The following is a 21,584-nucleotide window of genomic DNA, read 5'->3' as shown; positions in this document are numbered from 1 at the left end:
CATCCCTAGAGTGATTTAAAAGATGTGCAGATTCAGCATTTAGAGATGTGGTTTAATGTGGACTTGGTAGGGCTGGGTTAACAGCTGGACTCAATGACCTCATAGAGTTTTTCCAACCTATGACATTCTATGATTCTACATGTTTTAGCAGAATGGTAGATTCTCAGCATTCTCAGCATATAGAGCTGTGCTACTAGTATGACTTGTGCCAAAGCCCTGACTCACACTGAGCAGCAGAGAACTTCTCTCCATTATTGCTTTCCATTGGCAACACCTGCACTTTCACATTACCACTGCTCTGAGAAAAACTCTGCCATCAGTTCAAAATTTAATTTCTCAGTTACAGCCCTGAGGAATGTCAACACTGCTCTAGAAGTTATATAGGCTGTCCACACTTTGGTATGAACAGACTCACAGAGCTTCTTTATTGGTACACATACTTCAGAAAAACACAGAAGCAAATATATTCCTATATGGTAGTGACATCCAAAGTAACTTGTCATGTTTATTATGAATAACACAACAGACTACATTCTTGGATTTGAAACACTTTTACTTCCTTCCAACAAGTCAATAAGAATTTGGTGAAGGACACTTCAAAAAACCCAAAACTTAAGTTTGTAGCTATTATGGCCCCAGTTATTGACTTCAGGGTTAGATCTACTCATCGGGCTAAAAATCCTATCCAGCATATCAAAGTGGTAAAAATCTTCAGAATTGCATAGAGCTAATTTAGTAGTGGAGATGTGGTTCTTCAAATTCAGAGACAAAACGCCACCAGCTAGGGTGACTGAAGTAAACTGTGATTTATAACAATGCCTATTTTATTTATCCCTGATTTCAGAAAAATAAGCCTTTGTCCATTTTATGTACTTTCTGACAAATAGCAACTCTAAAAAGGCTAGTGCAGTTTAACTAAGTTCTAAATTTTCTTTGGAGACTGTTCCCATACAGAAGTCACAAGCAGAAAAACATCCAGAACAGGCCTAAGCCTATTATTTGGGTGATCTCCTCTTCAAAAATGTTGCTGGTTTAGATGCTAAGGAAAACCATCAGGAGAGGGACTTTACAAAGAGACGTGACTACATCTTACATCATTGTAAATGACAATACACTCCTTTTCTAAGTACACTTACTGTCCACACAACTTCATTGGTTCGACGAACTTGTATCTCAAAAGATATTGCCAGCTCAGCATCATGCGCTGACTTGACAACATCCCATTCCACCAGCAACCGCTGAAGATCCAAATCCTTGGAAACATTAAGGTACGTTACTGGAAACACATCAGATTCTAGGAGCAGAAAAAGGGCACAAAAATATTACTGTCTAGCTAAGTTACAAAGCAGATCTGAAAAAAAGAGTGGTTAGAGGCAAGTTACGTTCCACAGCAGATGGTTCTGAAAGAAAAAAATAAAAGTGATCAGGACCTATGCTGATGATGACAAAAGAAAATATATTTCTTCTTCTTAAGGCTAAAATGCAGCAGGCTAAAATGAGTTTCCTGAATCTATTCAATAGCTCTCCACCATGGTATTTGGTATGCTGTTTAATTTCTTTATGCTGTCAATTTACTAGCTGTTTTATGGGAATACAGACCCATCCCTTCATAATCTTAGGACGAGGAACAACATAACGTATTAAGAAGGACTAAATCTCAAAAAATCCCAAACCTCAGCAAGCCTTCATAACATTAGGGCAGAAATGCTGGGCTGTTTTGATCTCTGACTTAATGCAGACTAAAGGAGTTCACGCAAAACTTGTTATTTTAACAGAATAGGATAAGGGTTTCCCTCCGGTAGCTAGCTTAGATCATAGCCTAGTATTAAGTGCATTCCTAATTGCTCTACACAGAGCTTAGGTTATGGCCGTGGATTCTTCTACTGGAATTATACACTTAGTTCTAATGGAATTTGTACACACTTCTCTCAGTCTGGATTTAATTCCAGACCATGACATGATAAAGCAAAGTTTAGAAGTCAGACTGAAGTCCCTTTTGGTGTTGGGAAATAAAAGGCCCCGCAAGATTGTTGTGTGGAAAACTACCAATAACCCTGTAAGTGGTTCCTCTTTTCAGATTATTCCTTTGTGACCCCTCCCTAAAAACCCTAACTGTTGGAAGAGCTTAAATATAGCACTCACTGATTTGTCATTTCTCTACTTCCTGAAAACTACACAAACATAAACCCCCTAAATTTGATCTGGCTGTTAATGAAGCCAGGGAGCTGAAACGACTGAATAACTAATTTTTTTCTTTTGCCACAGATGCTTTCCAAGGTGCTTCTGCTTGTTATAAAAGGACAAGGTCAGAATGTTTATCCTAACCAAGACACAGAAAAGAGACACAGAAATAGCTACACCTTTTAATAAAACAGAACTCATTCTGTGCATTCCTGCCACACTACAGCCAGAATCATCAGGGACACAAAGGACTGAGTGCCCTCAGCAGCCCCCTTTCACAAAACCTCCACCTCCATTCCTGTCTCCCAGAGACACTTCGTCCACGGAACTACCTGAAACTTTCACCATGTATCACTAGCAGAAACACAAGCATTCAGGACATTTACACTGAGAATCTACATTTTGACAGATGCTTCTGGTAGCCAGCATGTATCCAAATCATTCCGCAATTTATCCTCGAGTATCTGCATTACTCTAACCTCTGTGCAGCAGTTTTCTGACACAGGGATTTTTACATTAGGAAAAGGGAATGGAAGGCTCAAGAAAAGAAGCAGTTTTTACAATCTCTGGTCAATCAAAGGAAGCAAATAAAACTTTATATGTGTACTTCTTTATTATGAGAAGACAGACACTGACACAACTTTGTTGTTTATATAAGCCCATATTTAAAGAATAAGAATATATTTAAAGAATAAATGGAGGAAAGAAAGTATAAAGTTATTAAAACTGCTGGAAGAAAGGATTCTCTTTTAGCAAATCATCCAAAAACTCTACTGGGATATTTTTAACCTACTCCATTTTCAAGGGGACTAAAAGTCAGAGCAAAATGAAAACCATATGCTCTCCATCTAGAGAAAGCATCTTCAGATAAGCTTGGAGAAGAAATCAAGTTTAACTGTTCAAAAACATGGTTGTAGAACTAGAACAGTAGTCTCTTCAAGTGTTTTGGAGAAAGAAATATATGCAATACGCCTTCTGTAAAGTCTCACTGTTAATACATAATTACCAGGAAATGATTAAGACATAAATTTATGTGAAAGCAGAATTGACACCCTTAGTGTCTCTGCAAGGTAAGTGCAAAATATTTCAAGGACAGAAACAAAATTTCCTTTTTGGCTATGGTAACGACACGGTCCATAAAATGTGTATCTGCTGCTTCATAGCTGCCTTTGAAAAATGATGGGCATCAGTTTCATACAGCCATAAGGAAACCCAGTACCTATGACAATTACTGTCTGAAATTGAATAAACAAGGTGGAAAGCTTGGAGGTAAATTTCACTGAATGATGACAAAGCATCAATTTTAGGTTTTACCAGAAAAAAGAAATATTTTTATTAGCTTCACTGCCAACAGGTGACTAGGCAAGGAGCCAGAACAACCAAAACAACACAGTGATTCATAAACTTAACTGTGGAACTGGAGTATCACTTTATTTTAGGAAGAGAGGACAAAACACACTTCATTTTCCCACATTTTTCAGACTTATATCCTCAAAACAAGATAAACACTGTTAAAATCCAACTTATGCTTAAGAACTGACTGCAATGTTATCTGTCTCCAGTATTTTGATCAACCTTACTGGTACATTCACCATCCATTTACCTGAAGCACCGTGTACCAAACTTCTTGGGTGATCTCATTTCACATACTGATCTAGAACTCTGGGCCTTGTTGTGGTCTATTGTTTTTTCTGTCTGCACTGCTCAGGCAACAGAGAAAGAAAGGAACTGGGGAAAGGAAAGGAAAGGACCCTGCTAGTCTCTCAATTAAATTCAATGGCACAAAGTAAGAGCCCAGGGAAAGAAAATAAATATACTTGAAAGAAAAGCCAGCCAGCTGGCAGAAACCCCTTTTTTCTTCAGGATACACCATTAAAAGAAAATTCTGCATATCTTCTGAATTTCCCTATCCTCTTTCTGCTTTTTTTTCCCTAGCAAAATCTAATTGCAATCGTCACTATTATGCCTATTGCATTGATGATGAGCCTGCATCTCTTCTCTGCATCTGTTTCTTTTTGTCCAAATGAAAATATCATCCCTTTTCTTGCCATAAAGAATACTTCCACCTGCCACACTTGCTGAGCTTGATAAAAGAACTGCTAAGGTCTTATTAGTTTCCGGTTTTTCTCCATCTGTACAAGTGTCCCTTCACTAACTCTCTTCAGGCGGACAACAAAACACTTCATATCCCACCCTATTTTTTTTCTTCAAAATCTGGCATAAGACAATCTAAATCATCAGTTGAAGCTTATACACAGTACTAAAAAATAGAAGAAACAATATAGTTAAGGATATATCCAAAATGTTGATGATCACAAACTTACAATGTAGGTATTAAAGAACTTTGTAGTGTAGTTTTAACATGTGGAAGTATTTTGCAGTATTTACAGTTACAATATTATCTCCTAGCAAAATTAGATGATCAAGGCATCTTAAGACTTGTTTTAACTTGCAAGCAAACTCAAGACTATGTGAATAGTTATGATTAACGACACTAATTTTACTCCTGAAAAATTACATGTGAAAACAAGTGACCAAGTTACTGTAATGAAGGAGCTGTTTGAACTTGCCTGCATTACAAAGTTTTGCCATTCTAGGAGCCCTAGTAATACGTCTCAAAACTGAGACTTGAGTGAGTGGTGAATTTCAAGGCTGAAGAGACAAAATGTCAGAAAGAGATATATTACCCCTTCAGTATGATAATACATATATTTTTAAAACTCCAAACATCTCTCTTCCTTCTTCACCAACTTAAAAAAAAGGCAATAAAATTTCCATAAAGCAGTCCAGAGCCTGGTAAAGTCTGCCTTCTTAGTAGTGGTCACAGAAAGGTGAAAAGGTGAAAATTAAGAATTTTCCTTTTTCTTATGGAGACATACCCAAATGCTATTGCTAGCAGCAAGTACACAATAAGTATTTTTTACCTTAAAATATACAGCCTTTTGAAAAGTTATCATTATATTCAAGTTTTCCCCCTTCAAATATGCATATTTTCTTTTTGTATTTGTATTGGATAAAAAACTAAAAATAAAAATAAAAATTTAAAAAATTAAAAAAAAAATAAAAAAAATAAAAATCTGGTCCTGGAATCTTGTGGCCCAATCAGAAAAGAGCCAACAGAAATGCTAAAGTTTTCAGATATGAGACAAAAAAAGGAAAGAAATAAAAAAACCATAGGAGTTGTCAAAGAGGAAATAAATTATTTGAAGATCACAGATCATAGGAGAAAGAGGAGGAGAAAATAAATAAATACACTTTGGCTTCACATCATTGCAAGTTGTTGATTCAACAGGTAATTTTGTATAACAGGGTTACAAAAGGTAATAATGAAAGTTGCTCCATTATCCTACCAAAGAGAATAATTTGATTAAATGTGTGACATGTTGCTTGATCAGAGATTTACAAATCAGCAGGTTGAAAGCTTCAGTTGCTGCAGATTGCTTTCAAATAAAATCAAACATTCAGAAATTTACCTTGCTGTGAGTATGAAGTGTGGCACGTCCTCAGGGGGATCAGTACTGCCAGAATCATGAAGTGATTCATCATCTGTCTACCTTTTCCTGCATAAGACTTAACAGCAAAGAAAACGTTTTTATTTATTTGTTTCTTTCAGGAGAAATGCAACATGCCAAACAATAGTCCAGATAATATTACTATATTTAAGAATGAATAAATAAAAACCCAATCACACAGACTCCAGGAAGCTTAAGAGAAATTCAGGAAGAATGCACAAAGAAAGATAAGGAATGAAAAAAGTAAACCTCTTGTTTTTCAGACCTAGTTACAGAAAAGTAGCATTATACTCAAAAAGTTCAATTGAGTCTAAACAAATAAATCACACAATATCTTTAAAGTTTTTTATCCACTTGTTTCAAATAAATATTGAAGTAGAATTTTGTCCTGATGTATTTTGGCTTTCTTCCTGCACAAGAAGATATTCATCCTAACAAGGGGAAAAGAGTATTAAAGGTGCAAAATACCTTGTGATTTCTGCCCCACCAACAGCCTGACTGATGAATCCAGCAGACTCCTCTGTCAGCACCCAGGACACTATATATAGAGGGCTTTAGTTAGGCTGGAGCTGAAACACACATATCAAGTCTTAGCAAGTTCCATTCCCAGATGGATTGTCATCTCATGAAACACACAGCTCTATTTTGCATTCCATTTACAGCTTTGACACTCATGCTGTGCCAGGATGAAACTCTTGGACTTGCACAGCCCAGTTCTGAAGGACTGATTGTATGTTAGATTTCAGAAGACATGAGTCACTTGCAAACTCCTCCATGCTGAAGGGAAAGCTAAACATCAGGCTGCAGAATGGTTAAAGCTCTCTGGCACAGTGTCCAAGGAGTACAAATAACAGAAACAGGACAATGGATACAGCTATCTTTAACGTAAAGCTTGTACATTTTACATTTCTGAAGCTGTGCAGAATGCTGATAGTCTTCTATCACTACTTCCATAACAGACACTGCAACTGCTTAGCAGGAGATAACAAAAATGACCTGTCCCCACTAAAGCTAAGAACAGAACATTTACAGATTTCAGAAAGGCAAGGAATTCACTATGGAATTTATTTCTAGCAGAAAACTTCTGATTTAATGCCTCAGAGCTGCAGACTCTTAGGTCTAATAAGTTTAATAAATTTACATGGTTTTGCGAAGCTCTGAATTCCTCCAAAGGATAAAAAGAAAGACTTCAAAATTTTTTTTAAAATGTGTTTCTAATGGTCACATGAACACTGTAGAACAGTCCTGCATGCAGCATTGCAACCCAGGGCTCAATGCACACAACAAGCACCCTTGCTGCAGTGGGCCCAAACTTCTCCTTGTGAGGTCAAATGCTTCACCTGCAGGCCCCCATATTTACCAGCTGAGTGTTGTCTTGCCTAATGCATAAGTTTCTGCAGTCTTTCCTGCCACTAAACAAATATCCTCAGAAGTATTTATGTAACACTAAGATCACCATGTATGAAGAATCTAAATATTTTTGAGAAGTAAGGCTAAATTCACATGCAACTATTAGATTATTCCAAAAACTGATTTAGGGAATTCTTTTTTTTTTAGATTTTCCAAGGTTTTTTAGCACCTAAAAGTGAGAATAATTGGTTCTGTATCGCCTGGAATAAACAAGACAATATAGAGAAAAGAGTGGTAAGTAAATGACACAAAAACCTTTTCCAAGGCAGATCATGTTAAAACTTCTGGGAACTCCTTCAACAGATTGCTGTTTTTCAAGTTGTATGAAATGATATTAAGTTACAAAGCCAAATCTTACAAACCTCTTTCCCCTCTCTCTCCCCAGGAAAAATGTGAAACTAAATCTGTTTTCAAAGTCAAAGGACGCAACTCTCTGCAGCATATCTCCTGGCTTAATTATATCCGCATGATGAAAATCTGGCCCTGCAAGACTCCTAATTTTGTAAATATCTTTGGGGTTGGACACACAAACTTTGCACCATTGGTTAAGAATCATTTAAATCCAACATTAAAAACAGTGGGAAGGCACTGTGGAATATTTACATATTAGAATACTTGTTTAAGTTACTTCCTATTTGGAAAATATATCCAAACTTTTTAATGCTCTTAAGAACAATTCTCAGTTATTGTGATGAAACTGAGCCTAGTTTAACTAACAGCTAATCATTTACACCAATTCATTTACACCACCAGTTCACTAGTGGCACAGCCTAGACGTAAAAGCCTTCTGCTGCTATACTGTAATATAATAAGTGATTACCAAAATACAATCATATTGTCACTATTTGGATAGTGACAATGGTTGTCAATGGTTGTCACTATTCGGTATATTAGTAATCTAGTTTAATAGTGCATAATAAATAAATTGTGTAATATGTGCAATTGTAGGTAACAAATCAGTTTTCATGAGAAAAGTCCTAGAATTCTCTAACAAAAGAGAATATTAAGTAATTTTAAATAAATGAAACACTAGCTGACAAGAAAGAAATGGGGTCCTTAATATAAGAGCAGTATTTTTAATTAAATCCTCTTTATTCAGAAATATCTGCCTGTGATTTACAAATTAATCGCATATAATAATTACCACCAACAAATGTCAAGCACTTATACTATATTATCAATAATTAAGTACTTTTATGAAATCATCATTTATAAGTCTGTCTTGGCTACAGTTCTACAAAATACATTACCAATTTAATAAAAAAAAGTAACAACAGCAAAATGATGGTAATAGATTAACAACATCCTTGCCAAAAGTGCAAACAGAACAACAAAGGGAATGAAGACAGGTAGCCAGAAAAGGCAAGATGATGAGTAGCAAGTTGAAGTCAGTTTGGCATCAAATGATCTGCCAGGACTACAGAAGCTAGCTGAGTAACAAATCTTTCATCTTTAGTGTACATTCTTTCCATTCTAATAAAAACTCAAAATTTCTGGGAGAAATAAAGCAGACTTACTCGGTTTTGTCAGGCTGCAGGCTAAAACACTAGTTGGGGTTTTTTTTTTTGTTTTTTTTTTTTTTTTTTAATCATAACTTCATAGGCTAATTATAATTGTCCTGTTGGAAAAATGTAACCTGGGATGTGACAAAACTGACACAGAGGGATTTGGGACTCCCCTGCCTATCCTGAAATTAATCAGCACTGATAGATACTTAAATAGAACACAATTATTTTGGAGAACTGACAACAATTGAAATAATATTCAGCGGCAACAGGAATTGTTCAGATTAAACACAATTAAAGAGGAGTCACTCAAGAAGTGGAGGCAGCACAGCAGTAAATTACCTTTGAGAAAATTAAATTTCCTTAAGTAGATGGTCTGTGAATATTTTAAATAAATATCTCCAGGTAGATGGTTTCTCCTTCAGATCTAAAGGCTGATTACACGATCTCCAAAGTCCTGTCCAAGCCAAAGTTTTTGTGATGCCATGCATGAAATTAAAAAGAAATTCTCATTATTTACTAGTAAACCCACAAAGACTGATATTTCATCAAACACCACTTCAAAGTCACTGAAGCACCAAAATTCAATTGACTAGGAGTTGGAGCTATACAATGCACATGCTGCAGCACCTGGAACCTGTGTGTGTCAGGAAAAGAAGCCCCTGCTATGAGCATGTAGTCAAAGCTGACTGCAGAGTTAATCTGTTTTGTAACAATCTTGCAAGGCACATATTTAAAATCATACTAAATACAACTTTGTTTTCTCAGTGCCCTTTGCTTTGCTTATTTAAAACAGCTGCCAGGCACAAGCCAAATCCTTAAATGAATCTGAGAATGTACACAGGCTGAGAAAAAAAGAATGTTTTCAGTTGCAAAACACTTAATCTATTTAATGGAGAGTACCTAAATATTAGATATGGATTCCAGCTCATGAACTGAACCATGGACTGAACAAGTTTTTATGAAGCAGACATGGAAGAAGACTGCCAGCAAGGCAAATCAAGTAATAATACATAACACTGTTCATGCTATGTTGTTATACCCTCTACTTCATAAAGTAACTGAGGATCAGAATCACAGTCCAAGTTTCTACCCCACAACACAACATTGCTAACATAAGTGACATTTTAGGGCCAAAATCTGATAAACTCTATCTACAGCCCACAAAGAGACACCCCTAGAAAGTAAGCAGAGCACAGTTAGGCTAACTAATCCCAAACATTAAGGTAAATAGATGGAATGAAAACTGAAACAAAAATCACAGTTTATGTAGAAAATTGAAAATATGATTGTCAACAATCCTGAATGCTAATAAGAAAATGAGTATCTGAGATACCACATTCTAAAGTGGATGAATCTTTCCTTTAGTCCTTGTACTTGCTTTTTTCTCCCAAGTAATTTTAAAGGTGGTTTCAATTACACTTAGTACACAAAATACATCTGTGTATTAGACACTGAAAGCTCCTAATGAGCCTTTGTAATTTAATGGCTGAGCAACAAATTTAAAAGGCTACATAAGAAAGAAAGTAATTTCTATAATTAAGGTCTGATACACATGTAATGATTTGACCACTGAGGGGTAGTTTTAGCTCCAGTGTTTAGATAAACAGAAAGCTCTGTGATGCATGCTGTTGCTTTTCTGAAAATCTCTGCCAAAATAGAAAAACATGCATTGCATGGTCCCACAAAGACAAGAATCCAACCAAAAAAGCAGTTGAGAAAGAGAGGAAATGGGATCTAAAACTACAAAGCAATTTATGAACTTGGTAAAACTACTGCCCCATCAGAAATGTCAGCAATTGTAGAGAATTGTAGAGAATTGTAGAGAAGTTAATTATCAAGCACTATCTACTTGTAACTCTGCTAGGATCTATATTGTGCTGGAGTTTGGTCCACACATGCAAAATTTAGATAAAAGGAGAGGCAACAACGTTATGCAAAAAATAGTCAAACTCCAAAAACTTCAGGAACCACAGTAGAATTTATGTTTTCTAGTTTACTTAAAGGGCCTTGAGATTAAGCAATGGATTTTAGCTGCTTAAAAGAAAGTGGGAGCAATAAGTTTTCTCTGTATCATGCAGGATTTAAAGGTCTGGGCTCACATTTCTCAGCAAGTCAACACTTTCTTGAAACAGATGCTACAGGGGATGTTGAAACCGAACCCGAATCACCTCTGGCAAGTGCAGCATCCTCATCCCACGCAGTATTTTACCCACTACCCACCTAGGTAATTTTTGCTCAAGTGAAATCAGCAGCTTTTATGCTGTAGCTAAGCAGTGGCATCCTGAAAGCAGAGGAGACTAGACGGTCATGAAGCGCCTCAAATTCATGGGTATGCGACGATGCTGGCGGGTTCCCGGAGGTCCGAGATGCTGTACGAGATGCTGCTCCAGCGCTGTGTCTGCAAAATACGGGAGAACGGGCGGGCAAAGGGTGGAGAGGGCATCAGAAGTGCTAAATTTCAAAGCAAAAACTCCACAGCCCACTTCAAAACAAGTGCCGGAGTGCAGAGGTGGGTGTTCCTCACGGGGCAGACAGAGCTCCCCTCAGCGAGGGCGGACGGGACGCCCGCGGACGGAGAGGGAAAGGAGGGGGGAGTCACTGAAGGGACGGGGATCTGAAGGACGGGGGGTCACTGAAGGGACGGGGAGCTGCCGAGACGGGGAGACACCGGCATCACTCACCTGCAGCCGCCGGGAGCTCCCTCACGGCCCCGTCAGCGGGGTCCCCGCAGGTCCGAACCCGCCGGCCCCCACGGTCAATGCCGGGAAGCGGCTCGGCCGCCCCTCCCCGGGCAGGGCGGCGACTCCTCCCACCTCGAGGAGCCGGGTGAGCCGCTTCTCGGAACTTTCTCCCCCGCTCCGGGAAGCGCGGCCCGTTCCCTTGGCTGCGCTCCCAGGGCCAGAACGCGGGCCGCCCCCTCCTCGAGGCGCCTCAGGGCCGCAGGGTCCGGGGGAGCCGAGAGGGACAGGGGGACGGGCAGGGGTACCCGAGAGGACCGAGAGGGACAGAGAATGGACACGTTCCGATCTGCCCGGTCCCCAGCGGGCAGGAGTGATGTCCCCAAGCCGCCTTCTCCTCTGGTGCCCTGGTGCCCTGTGTCTCCGGGAGCGGGGACGGGCGCTCTGGCCGCCGGGGCGGAAGGAGTGAGGAGGTGCCGGGTGCCCGCAGCGGGGCTCGGACCAGGCCGTAACCAGCCTGGTGCCGTGCCACAGTACTGCTGTCTGAGGAAATCCCTCACAGAAACCTCGTCAGCTAAGGCTATGGCTCACAAAGCAAACTGTTCACTCCCAAAAAATCACATAAAACACGAAGGGAAACCAGGAGTTGACCATGTTTCTGTTGTGGGTCCCCTTATGACGGGCCTGATTCAGAGAGGTACAGTATGCCAAAAGCTGCCTCGCTGCATCTTCTGATGTAGCCATGAGAAAGTTTTGTTTAAGGTTGTTGCTCATCCCTTCCAGGACATTCATGGTGAAAGTTTTTTTCAGTTTGTAACACCTCTTCATAAAAGAGGTCTTCTGTCTCTTCTTGAAGCTTGGTTGCTTTTCATCAGGGAGATGTGATCTGCAAAGTTTTCAGCCTTATAGGCTGTCTTATACTTCTTGATAACCTACACTTTTCTTGTGGTCCACTTCAGCACCTTGATCCTTCTCTTCTGTACTGCTATCTAGCCATTTGTTCCCTGCCTCATTGTATTTCAGGGATGTCTCATACTTCCCTCTGCCAAGTAACATCCTGTTCCTTAGTCAGGAGTTCCATTTTCTTACAATGCTTTTGCTTTTTAGTCAAGCAAATAATTTGCAGTCAAAGGATAGTTTTATTCTTTAGAACTATTCTTCTGAATAGTTGCATCTATTTCTTCCACGCAGTTCATGTGCATGTTTTGTGAGTCATATAAACTGAACTTTTCACAGAGGGTCACTCATTTTTCATTCCCTGCCTGTGGTCTGGAGACACCACAGCTGGACATTTGCTGTTGTTTCAGAATTCAGACCTGACATAAAAGGTCATCTAATTGCTAAGTTTTTCTGAAAATGCAAATCACAGATGTCTATGGTTAGATGCCAAAATTTTAGCTTTTCTTTTTTCTTATGTTTGTTAACAAGTCTCTGTAATATGCTATTAAGTTCTTTCTTCTAACATTTCTAGACAGCATAATTAAAGCTTTATGGAAATTTGTCAATTGCATATTTAAAATAGATGTTTAATTATGTACAATAAATAAAACGTGGGGTAGAAAATCTTTGCACACACTATATTAAAGATAATAACTCATTTTTTGTGCTTTGAACACTCTGATGTTTGAAAATACTTATTCTTTTAGGTCTCTAGGGGAGACACCTTTTAAAATCTATCAATATATTTAACATTTTCTGAATCATTTCAATCCTGCTGTGGCAGGGGTTGAAAAATTCTCTATTGCCTCTAATGTTTGGGTAGCAGCAACAGTCTCTGATTATGCTTTTACTGGTCCACATGATCCTATAAGTTCCAGAATGAACAATGTATTAGCTTACATTGTTCATTCTGGAACTTATAGGATCATGTGGATGCTTCCTTATGAACATATGAATTCACTGCTATTTAGAAATAATGCTCAAGTTACTAATTAAAACCAAAAAGGCCCTAAAGAGTTATTGAAAAATGTCTGTAATGAATTTCATGCCTGGTCAGAAAGTGTTTCAAAAAGCAAGTTGTCAAGTTCCTGATATTTGAGCAGGAAAACTGAAATACAAAGAGAAGAATGAAGGTAAATCCACAAAATAGAGCCTGGAAGCTCAGTGTGTCAAGTGTCACGGAACCTAGAGAATTTAAAATCCCAAGTCAGGTACCAAACTTCTCTATATACACCAGCTTATAGCAATGTAGTTTGGAAAGACCTAGAAGGCATCCAATCCAACGTGGCACCGTCTGTGTCTGTAAGAACAGCTCTGAGTTTCACGTCACTTTCCTGGGTGTTTTGTTGGCTGTGTACGTGTATCCAAAACCCACCTCTGGCACGACACACCTGCTGGACCTTGATCCAGACTGCAATGACAGTCTGCCATCTGTAGAGGTTTTGAGAGTAGGGCTGTGGACATGAGATTGTTGACGTTCAAGGATTTCAGAGCAAAAGTACCAGCATGAAAAAAGGTGTAAAATCATAAAGGTGATGTGGGAAGCCTGGTCAAGCTAGACAGTCGGCTGGAGACTAGTTGTGAGCCCTTGTGTTGTGTCTTATGTGTTAAAGGAAGACTGCAAGTTAGAAATGCTGGGATCCCTCTCCAGAGAGCCATGGGAACTGACCCTTACCCTTTTGGCTCATGCCTGCCTGCTCAGCAAAGACTTCTTGGGTAGTTTAATATTAGTGGTGAGTATAGTAATGCTTTGTCTAGAGGCTCATGAAACTCTAGCTAGCTCTTCTCTCTGTTAGCCATAACCAACTGCTTTATTTTCAATTATGTGTATTCTTCTTGCTGAGTATCTGTGTCTGGCTAAAATGTCTAAACAAGCTGACCAAGTGTGACAAATGTACTCAATTCCTTAACCAAACTAAGGGTAGCTATTACAGGCTCCAAAGAAGGTAAAGACCAGGGCATTACCAGGGCAAGAACTTCTCTAGTTCCAGTCCATTCTATAAAAATATAAAAGAGGTGAGCATTGATGCATATGAGCTTGGCTCGCTGGTAATGTAAATAACACATGAATAGCAGGTAGCTTTTCTAGGACTCACTTATCTAGGAACAAAGAAAGTTGTGGGTGCAAGGAATCTCACAGGTATACTTCCCATTGCATGTAATTCGACTACCAGGCAACCACTTTATTCCAGAAATATGTCAGCCAAAATGAACATTTTTCAAGCTCTCTCTCATACGCTGCTGTTTGCATGTCCCTTGAGCAGGGACACCTCTTGAGTTTGGTCATCAAAGCAGAGAGACATCCCACCAACAGCTGATGCTCAGTAACTGACAGATACCATGCATAATCTAGTATTATAATGCAGGAAATTTTTGCATTGGTAGCTTTGAATCACTGTTATGTCCTTTGTGCAAGAGAACACAGTGAACCTTGCCATTGAATGGTGTTGTAAAAGTGTCATTTTTACAACATATCTGAATAAACTCACTTTTGCTGATACCTTTGGTGGTAGTTCTTTATTTTTCAAATTTGAGTGTCAGCTGGTCCTAAAATAAAATATTTCCTCTTTTATATGTCAAGTGTTTGTAGCTTCTTGGCATCAAAAACTATTTTTTCTCAGCTGACATCTGTGTAACATAATGTTCTTGTAATGCTACATAACTTACTTGCATAATTTGCAAAATCTACCACTGAAGTTGGTATGTTAATAATTTGTACCCGTATATTACATGATGTAGTAAATCTGCCCCTTATGAGTAATAAAAAGGTAATTTTCTTATTTCTCCACCCTTCAGGAAGAAAGTAAGCCATTGGAACAATGCTATCTATGTTAACAGGACCATTTCAAAGGAAAACCAAAAAAATCTGCAAACTTATGGTACAAAACACAGTTCCCTTGTCAGGCACTGAATCAAAGACTTGAAACAAGAAAAATTTAATGGTAGTTTAATGTTCCTCATTAACCAGTGTAATGAAAGACTTTACTGCATTGTTTAAAGTAAAGCAGAAATATTTGTATTTCAAGAGTTTCTGATTCCAGTTAATTAGTTATCATATGCATGAGCTTCTGCACAGTTTAGTAGAGGTGTTGATTCTCTTATTAAAATCTAGTAATTTAGATAAAAATCTGAAGTTCTTTTGGTTGCAAATTAATATTCAAAATACTGTGAAAGATGTCATCTTAAGCCCCAAAGCAGGATGAACCCCACCTGATTCTCAAGTTTTTTTCTTAAAGTCTCCCGTTCCCAGAAGCTCCACTGCCTTCAAGGACAGCTTCTGGCTCAAATCTCACAATAGTGATAAAAAGTTCTCTTTTTCGGAAAGGCTTAGTAGGTCTTTATACCCACTGCTCTCTGCCTGCAAACTAATAGAGACCAAGTTATTATTTCCTGTTCTGCAGCAGCCTTTGAAGCATTGAAGATTAATAATAGGACCCCCTCAGGCGTCTCTAGGTTAAACAAACTAAATTCTTTCCACGATTTACAGAATGTTGATTGTGTTCACTGCTATTCACATGTCTCTTGAGTCCAGTTTCAAACGAGAATTGATGGACACAACATTTCTTTTAACAGGAGCCTTATTAACACTGTATTTACTCTCAGGTGACACTTCTGTTCCTATCTGTCTCTATGTTTGCTGTTTCCTCAGAAGGAGACATTGTTTATTTAAGATCTACCTGTGATGTTCCATAAGTCACAGATCATTTTTGTCTTGCCGACCCTTTCCTTGTTTAACTATTTCTGCTTAACACTACAACATTGCTCTTTCCCTTTTGACACACCATTTCTTTATCTTGTCAAGATGCTTTTGAATTTTAATCCTGTTTTCTGATATGATTGTGATCCCTCATATCTTCACGTCATTTGGAAACCCTGACCATCTTCTGTTTTATCAGACAGATTGTTGGCTGGGTACAGCCAGACAGGTGTTTTGAACTCCACTACTGTTTCTTTTTAGCTCCATGCCACTGCTAATTGCTTTCAGAATGCACAGTGGCAACTTCCAAACCCAAAGTAAAGCAAACCACTGTCTTCCATAAACAGTGTTCTTCATATATGATTTCAATCCTACCTAATAACAATTTCTATTTAGTCACAAGTTGCCGAAGTACTCTACAGAGTGAAAGAGTTCAGAGAAAAGTTATTGAGCTGAATTGCACTGAACAATTTCAGATGTACATTTTAGAGCATCCAGAATGCTAAGAGGTTTTCATAAATATTCATGGAGTTTCTCTGGAAGTAATTTTGTTCATTCCACAGCTTCAGAGGAGCTGTTGAAACTGTCCAACTATGTTGCATAGGCATAGTACTCTTTATTTCTCAATAGGCTCTCAGCTTGGAGTCAAGCTAGGATTCTTCAATGCAATCTAAATTGTCTCACAAAATGTAGGAGGCAGAAATAGTCTTATTGTTTGCATTTGTTTAGTAGGTGAATCCTGTGTGCCATACACAGATAATGCTTGAGCTTTTTATAGGCATTTCCATTGTGGTTCTGGTAGATCACTGTAAAGGGCAAAGCCTGATCTTGTATCAAATTGCAGTTTGTTGTACACAAACTTGTGTGGTTGCAGCAACAGTCTCTCCTCCAGGCATACCTCTTTGATCAAGTAATAATTGTAGTTCCTGACAAGAGAGGGTGTTATATTTGTATTATCTGATATGATCTTAACTAATAAGTAACAAGTGTAGGTTTCTTCTAAAGAATTAAAATCACAGTAGCATAAATAAGTTATGGGGTTAATGAAGAAGAAATCGTCAGTTACTTGTCTTTAAATAATAATTGCCCAACAACCCCAATTGTAAAAGATTGCTATTTAGATGAAAAAGCAGTGAAATATAGGAAGTAACAACATTATAATTAAAAAGTAACTTCAAATGTCTTTTTATCTATATACATGGTTTATATTGTGCTAAATTATGTCAGGCCTGCTTTTTTTCACAAAGCCCAGTTTGGCGGTGAACACTGAGAAACATGAAGTTCACTGATTCTGTGGAACCTCTATGTTTTATTTCCCCCCAAATGGCAAGTGGATGGTCTGTAGCTTTGTTATGCTGAAATACTTAAACCCAGCCCAAAAACTTAAAAAAAATTCACTGTAATATTTTTTGTCTGTAGTCCTTCATCCACAATGTCATATAAGCCAAATTTATGTACGTCAATTTAACAGCAGTCTCTAATCTTTTTCCCTGCCTAACTTACTTGGAAACTAAAGCTGTGAAAATTTTGTAGTGTTGTTAGAAATGCAGTTGGGTTCAGCAGTGCAAGATAATAGATTCATTACTAACAGATAACAACTTACATCACTTAGGCACTTATTTACCACTGAGATTGTGGTTTAGAGAGCAGCACCTTCCAAGAATCTTTAAAAGTCCTGGGTTCTCCTTTGAGTAGATAAATTGCAGCCTAATCATGTCACAGAACTATTCTGTCCCACTGGCCTGGATGAGGCACAAATAGTCAGTCTCTCCAGGCCACATGCCTCTGTGTCTTTCTGAAGAGTTGACAGCTTTAAATAGAGGGCAGTGGCTGTATCCATTTACACTACTGTTAAATCTCTGCCTTCAGTCATTCCTTGGGGTCATTCCAAGCATGTATTTGAACTTCTTCCAGCTGAGGAGGGAATTGAGTCCTTCTCTTTACTTTTCAGCTTGAACAGTCTGGTCAGTAGGCTATTATAAAAGGACTGCGTGCCTTTGCATTTTAGAGTGGGTCTCAACATCTTCATGTGAAGGACAAATACATGCAACATGCAATAGTCATACTCTGAGAATGAGCTTCCTGGGAATCCCCACACCTACCTTTTGACCCCAAAAGCATTTTTGCAGGCTTCATGCTCCTGACACTGCAACGATTCTGTACCCATGAAGTCTAGTTCCTCAAGGAATTTGAGTGTAGAAATGCCAAGTGTATTCAGACTTTCAGGTTAATGGCTAGGTAGATAGGATTCCAGAAGGCAAATTAGCTTCTGCCTAAGAGCCTCGATATGTAATTGTGTAGTTTCCTGGCTCATCAGAAACATGCACTCTCTGGGGCCCAAACTTGAGACAATTCAGTGTTATTTTCAGATCAGCTTTCCTCGGGAGAAGCTCTCTGCTGCAATCTTGTGGTAGGCTAGAGAAAGAGACATCAAAAGCAAACATTCTCGGTCCCCGTCGAAGTCAAGGGTTAAAATTCATTCCGTTCTTGAACTAATAAAATATGGAGAGTGTGATGTAACATTTCAGGAGAGAAGAGTAAACAGCACGGTGTGTGGAACAACATAGTTGTCCACTTTTGTATATTGAGACTGTGTGCTCAAATATGGTTTATATGTACTTGTTTTGTTATTGGATTTGTAGGGGTTTTTTTCTGTGAGATAATTTGCTAGGATGAAAAAGCAGCACAGTATTTCTCTCTGTGGGATTAGAATATTATTTATAGCAGTAGTAGGGCCACTTGATGACCCTTATTGTTACATTAGATGACACATATTCAGGACATTTATACAGTACATTATATATCAGTGTCCAGAAAAAACTGCTTTTTTTGAGTGGATAATGGAGTTGGACATATTCAGAAGGAGGAAAATAATGTTCTCTGTAGATTTTTGTTGTTCTATGGGCCCTCACACTGTTGTAAGAACAGATCTGCCTGGTATCTGATGGAAAAATCATACCAGTGTTTCAACAGTAGTGCTTTCAGACACAAATCCAGCATTCCATTTGTAGATAACAGCTGGCAGGAGATGACACAAAGACACTTGTCTTCCAAAATCCCTCTGGTGGCACGGGGCTAGCCTAAAACCATTCCTGAGTTCTGGGGCACCGCAATCCACTGACAAAACGAGATAGGCTACAACTGAGACTGAGGCAAAGGACTGTTTTCCACAGGGTAAGTGTAGAAAGTGAGGCTTGCTACAACAAAATGGTTGTTTACATAGATGCTCCACTTTCCCCAATTAATACTGTGCTATTCTAAGCACAATTATTTGCTTTACACACAGTTTCAAGGTATGTTTACTGTAGACCACATCGAAAAATCTGAATTAGTTGAATGGGCTGAAATTGAATGGGCTGCTGCAACTAGATGGTTTCAGGCTTCTTAGCTAGTCAGTTAAAATGAGCAGGGGGATTTCCAATCAAGTGCTGGAGATGGTGGGACAGCTCTAAACAAGTGTCCATTAAATATGACTACTAGAAACTGCTAAGTCACTTGGACTGAAGTTTAAGAAAACAAACGGGCCTGCAAGAAACAACTGAGTTTTTCAACTGAATGAATGACTGACAGTAGCAGCTTGAAATGGTAGTGCTACCTTTATGAGCCTGTTTGTCAGTCCTCAGTAGTCAATAAAATGAATTGGAAGAGGACTTTTTAAGCCCATTGGTAATGCAAATGGAAAAAAAAAGTTTGTTTTTTGTTTTTTTCCATGTATTGGCTTTGAATTGCTGTATTCAACATTCTTGTTCCTGAAAGTCTTGTTCAGTAGAGTCTGTGGAAAGTAGAATCAAGCTCCAAAAGACAAGGTAGGCTTTCTCAAATGCAACTCGGGATACCTCACCAGCAGTTGGGACCTTTTCTTTATACATTGTTGAAACGTCTTGGTTGAAAAACCTACTGCATTTTTTTTGAAAAATAAAAAGAGCTGGGTGTTATGTGGATGTGCCAGAAGTAGAAATTCAAATTTCCACCCTGAGAATTAATTAGTTATCTTTTTCCCCTTTCCACAAAATGTAGAGTCTGGCTTAGGATGTGTGAAATTTAAAGAAATTGGAGGGCAGGAATTGGAGAGCAGAAATCTTGTAATTTTAAGTATATTTGTGTCATGTCCTATATCTTCAATGAGCTGAGATGCCTAGATTTAAATTATACACCATAAATAATGTTATTACTTGCTTAAACTTGGCTGTGTATTTAGTGGATGAATAGGTAATTAATCAATTACAAATTAATAATAAATCCACCAGAGAAGCTGGTATAGTGTGAATGCACAATGAATGTATAAAAGGCTGGCTATATATAATTTAGAGAAAATTGCGGCTTTGATGCCTTGTATGCTTAGGGTCAGTGGATTGATGAATGTTAGTGCAGTGTTTCCAATCTGCTGGACTGAGTAAAAGAATCTGTGGTGAGGCCAGTGTTGTGTTGTGTTGTGCAGTGCACTTAGCTTAGGAAGTCTGGCTTGTGGAGGTGTTGGAAGCACATCCTGGATTAGTGGGCTGAGAGCACCAAGCAATCATTCCTGAGTGTGGGGCGGCAGGAGCTGGGAGCACTGTGGCTGATAGTGCCAATTAATCAAGTGGGGAGGAGGCAGGCTCGGCAAGATGCTGCCCAAAGAATATGTCATTAGAGCTGCTCGTGGGAATGCTCTCAAGCGTTGTCTGTGCATCAGAGCATTGTGGGCATTCCCACAGCAGCTATTCCAGCCCTAAAGTGGTATCAGCAAGCCTCTGCTGCAGACAGAACTTCGTCGTGATACAACCGGAGCCAGCAGCTAAGCACCACGCAGCTGCTCACCCACCCCCCTCCCGGTGGAATGGGAGGGAGAATCAAAAGCAAAATTTGTAGGTTGAGATAAGGAAAATGTAGTAGTTGAAAGGTAAATTGATAAGTAAAATGTATGAATGATAGTACATAAAAAAGGGAAGAAACAAAATTCAAGCAAAACCAATTGATGCACAATCGAGTTACTCACCCCCTTCTGAGCAATGCCAGACCCAGTTGTTGCACCCTGATCAGCCCTGCTTCCAGGTAATTCCCCAGTTTATATACTGGGGATGGTGTTCTATGCTGTGGAATATCCCTCTGACCAGTTCACGTCACCTGTTCCTGCTGTGCTCCCTCCTGGCTTTCTTTATGTACCTGTTCACTGGCAGAGTATGAGACACAAAAAAGAGTCATTGAATTAGGACAAATTTTGGCAGAAATCAAAATGTTAGTGTGCTATCAACATGATTCTCCTACTGAATCCAAAATACAGCATTGTACCAGCTCTGGAGAAGAAATTAACTGAATCCCAGACAAAACCAGAACAAAAAAGTTCTGTTTTCTTCACACTGCTTCCCTAAGAAAAAGAATTGCTGCCAGCCAGTGGCTTTTCTGGCAACATAGAAAGTGTTTGCATAGGGAGTAGGTCCCACACAAAGTTGCACTTGTGCCACTTAGCAGTATGATGGTTTTTTTCTCTGATTATTTATGTATAGAGGTTTGCAATCATGTCTTTTTCTAAAAGAGTAGGTTTTTCTGATTTAGCTATAAAGCCTTTAGAGATGAGAAGGACAAGCTGCAAAATACCACTGTCATACTAGGGTGTTTTATCCATGGAAGTACTCCACTGCATACTCAGTGTATTTAAATCCACTTGATTGATTGATACGCA

General features: G+C 38.8%; 1 protein-coding gene across 4 annotated transcripts in view; it reads right to left on the bottom strand.

Moving 5' to 3' along the window:
• OSMR (oncostatin M receptor) overlaps positions 1-21,584 on the bottom strand; it is a 116,243-nt gene that overhangs the window by 19,586 nt on the left and 75,073 nt on the right. The window contains exons 6-11 of one of the 4 annotated variants that reach the window (XM_014268294.3): positions 20,901-21,074; positions 10,832-11,009; positions 8,951-9,065; positions 6,162-6,262; positions 5,655-5,751; positions 1,137-1,294 (exon numbers count right to left, since the gene is read on the bottom strand). In XM_014268294.3, the coding sequence (XP_014123769.2) occupies positions 1,137-1,294; positions 5,655-5,727 (231 nt within the window). In that variant the 5' untranslated portion in view covers positions 5,728-5,751; positions 6,162-6,262; positions 8,951-9,065; positions 10,832-11,009; positions 20,901-21,074. Of the gene's footprint in view, positions 1-1,136; positions 1,295-5,654; positions 5,752-6,161; positions 6,263-8,950; positions 9,066-10,831; positions 11,010-11,292; positions 12,684-20,900; positions 21,075-21,584 lie in introns of those variants that run through there. The other 3 variants (XM_074532692.1, XM_014268301.3, XM_074532690.1) reach the window with 3 other exon arrangements.

The sequence above is a fragment of the Zonotrichia albicollis genome, chromosome Z, assembly GCF_047830755.1.
Source record: "Zonotrichia albicollis isolate bZonAlb1 chromosome Z, bZonAlb1.hap1, whole genome shotgun sequence".
Lineage (NCBI taxonomy): Eukaryota > Metazoa > Chordata > Aves > Passeriformes > Passerellidae > Zonotrichia > Zonotrichia albicollis.
Note: the sequence above shows the minus strand (reverse complement) of the source record. Positions and strands in the feature narration are given on the sequence as shown.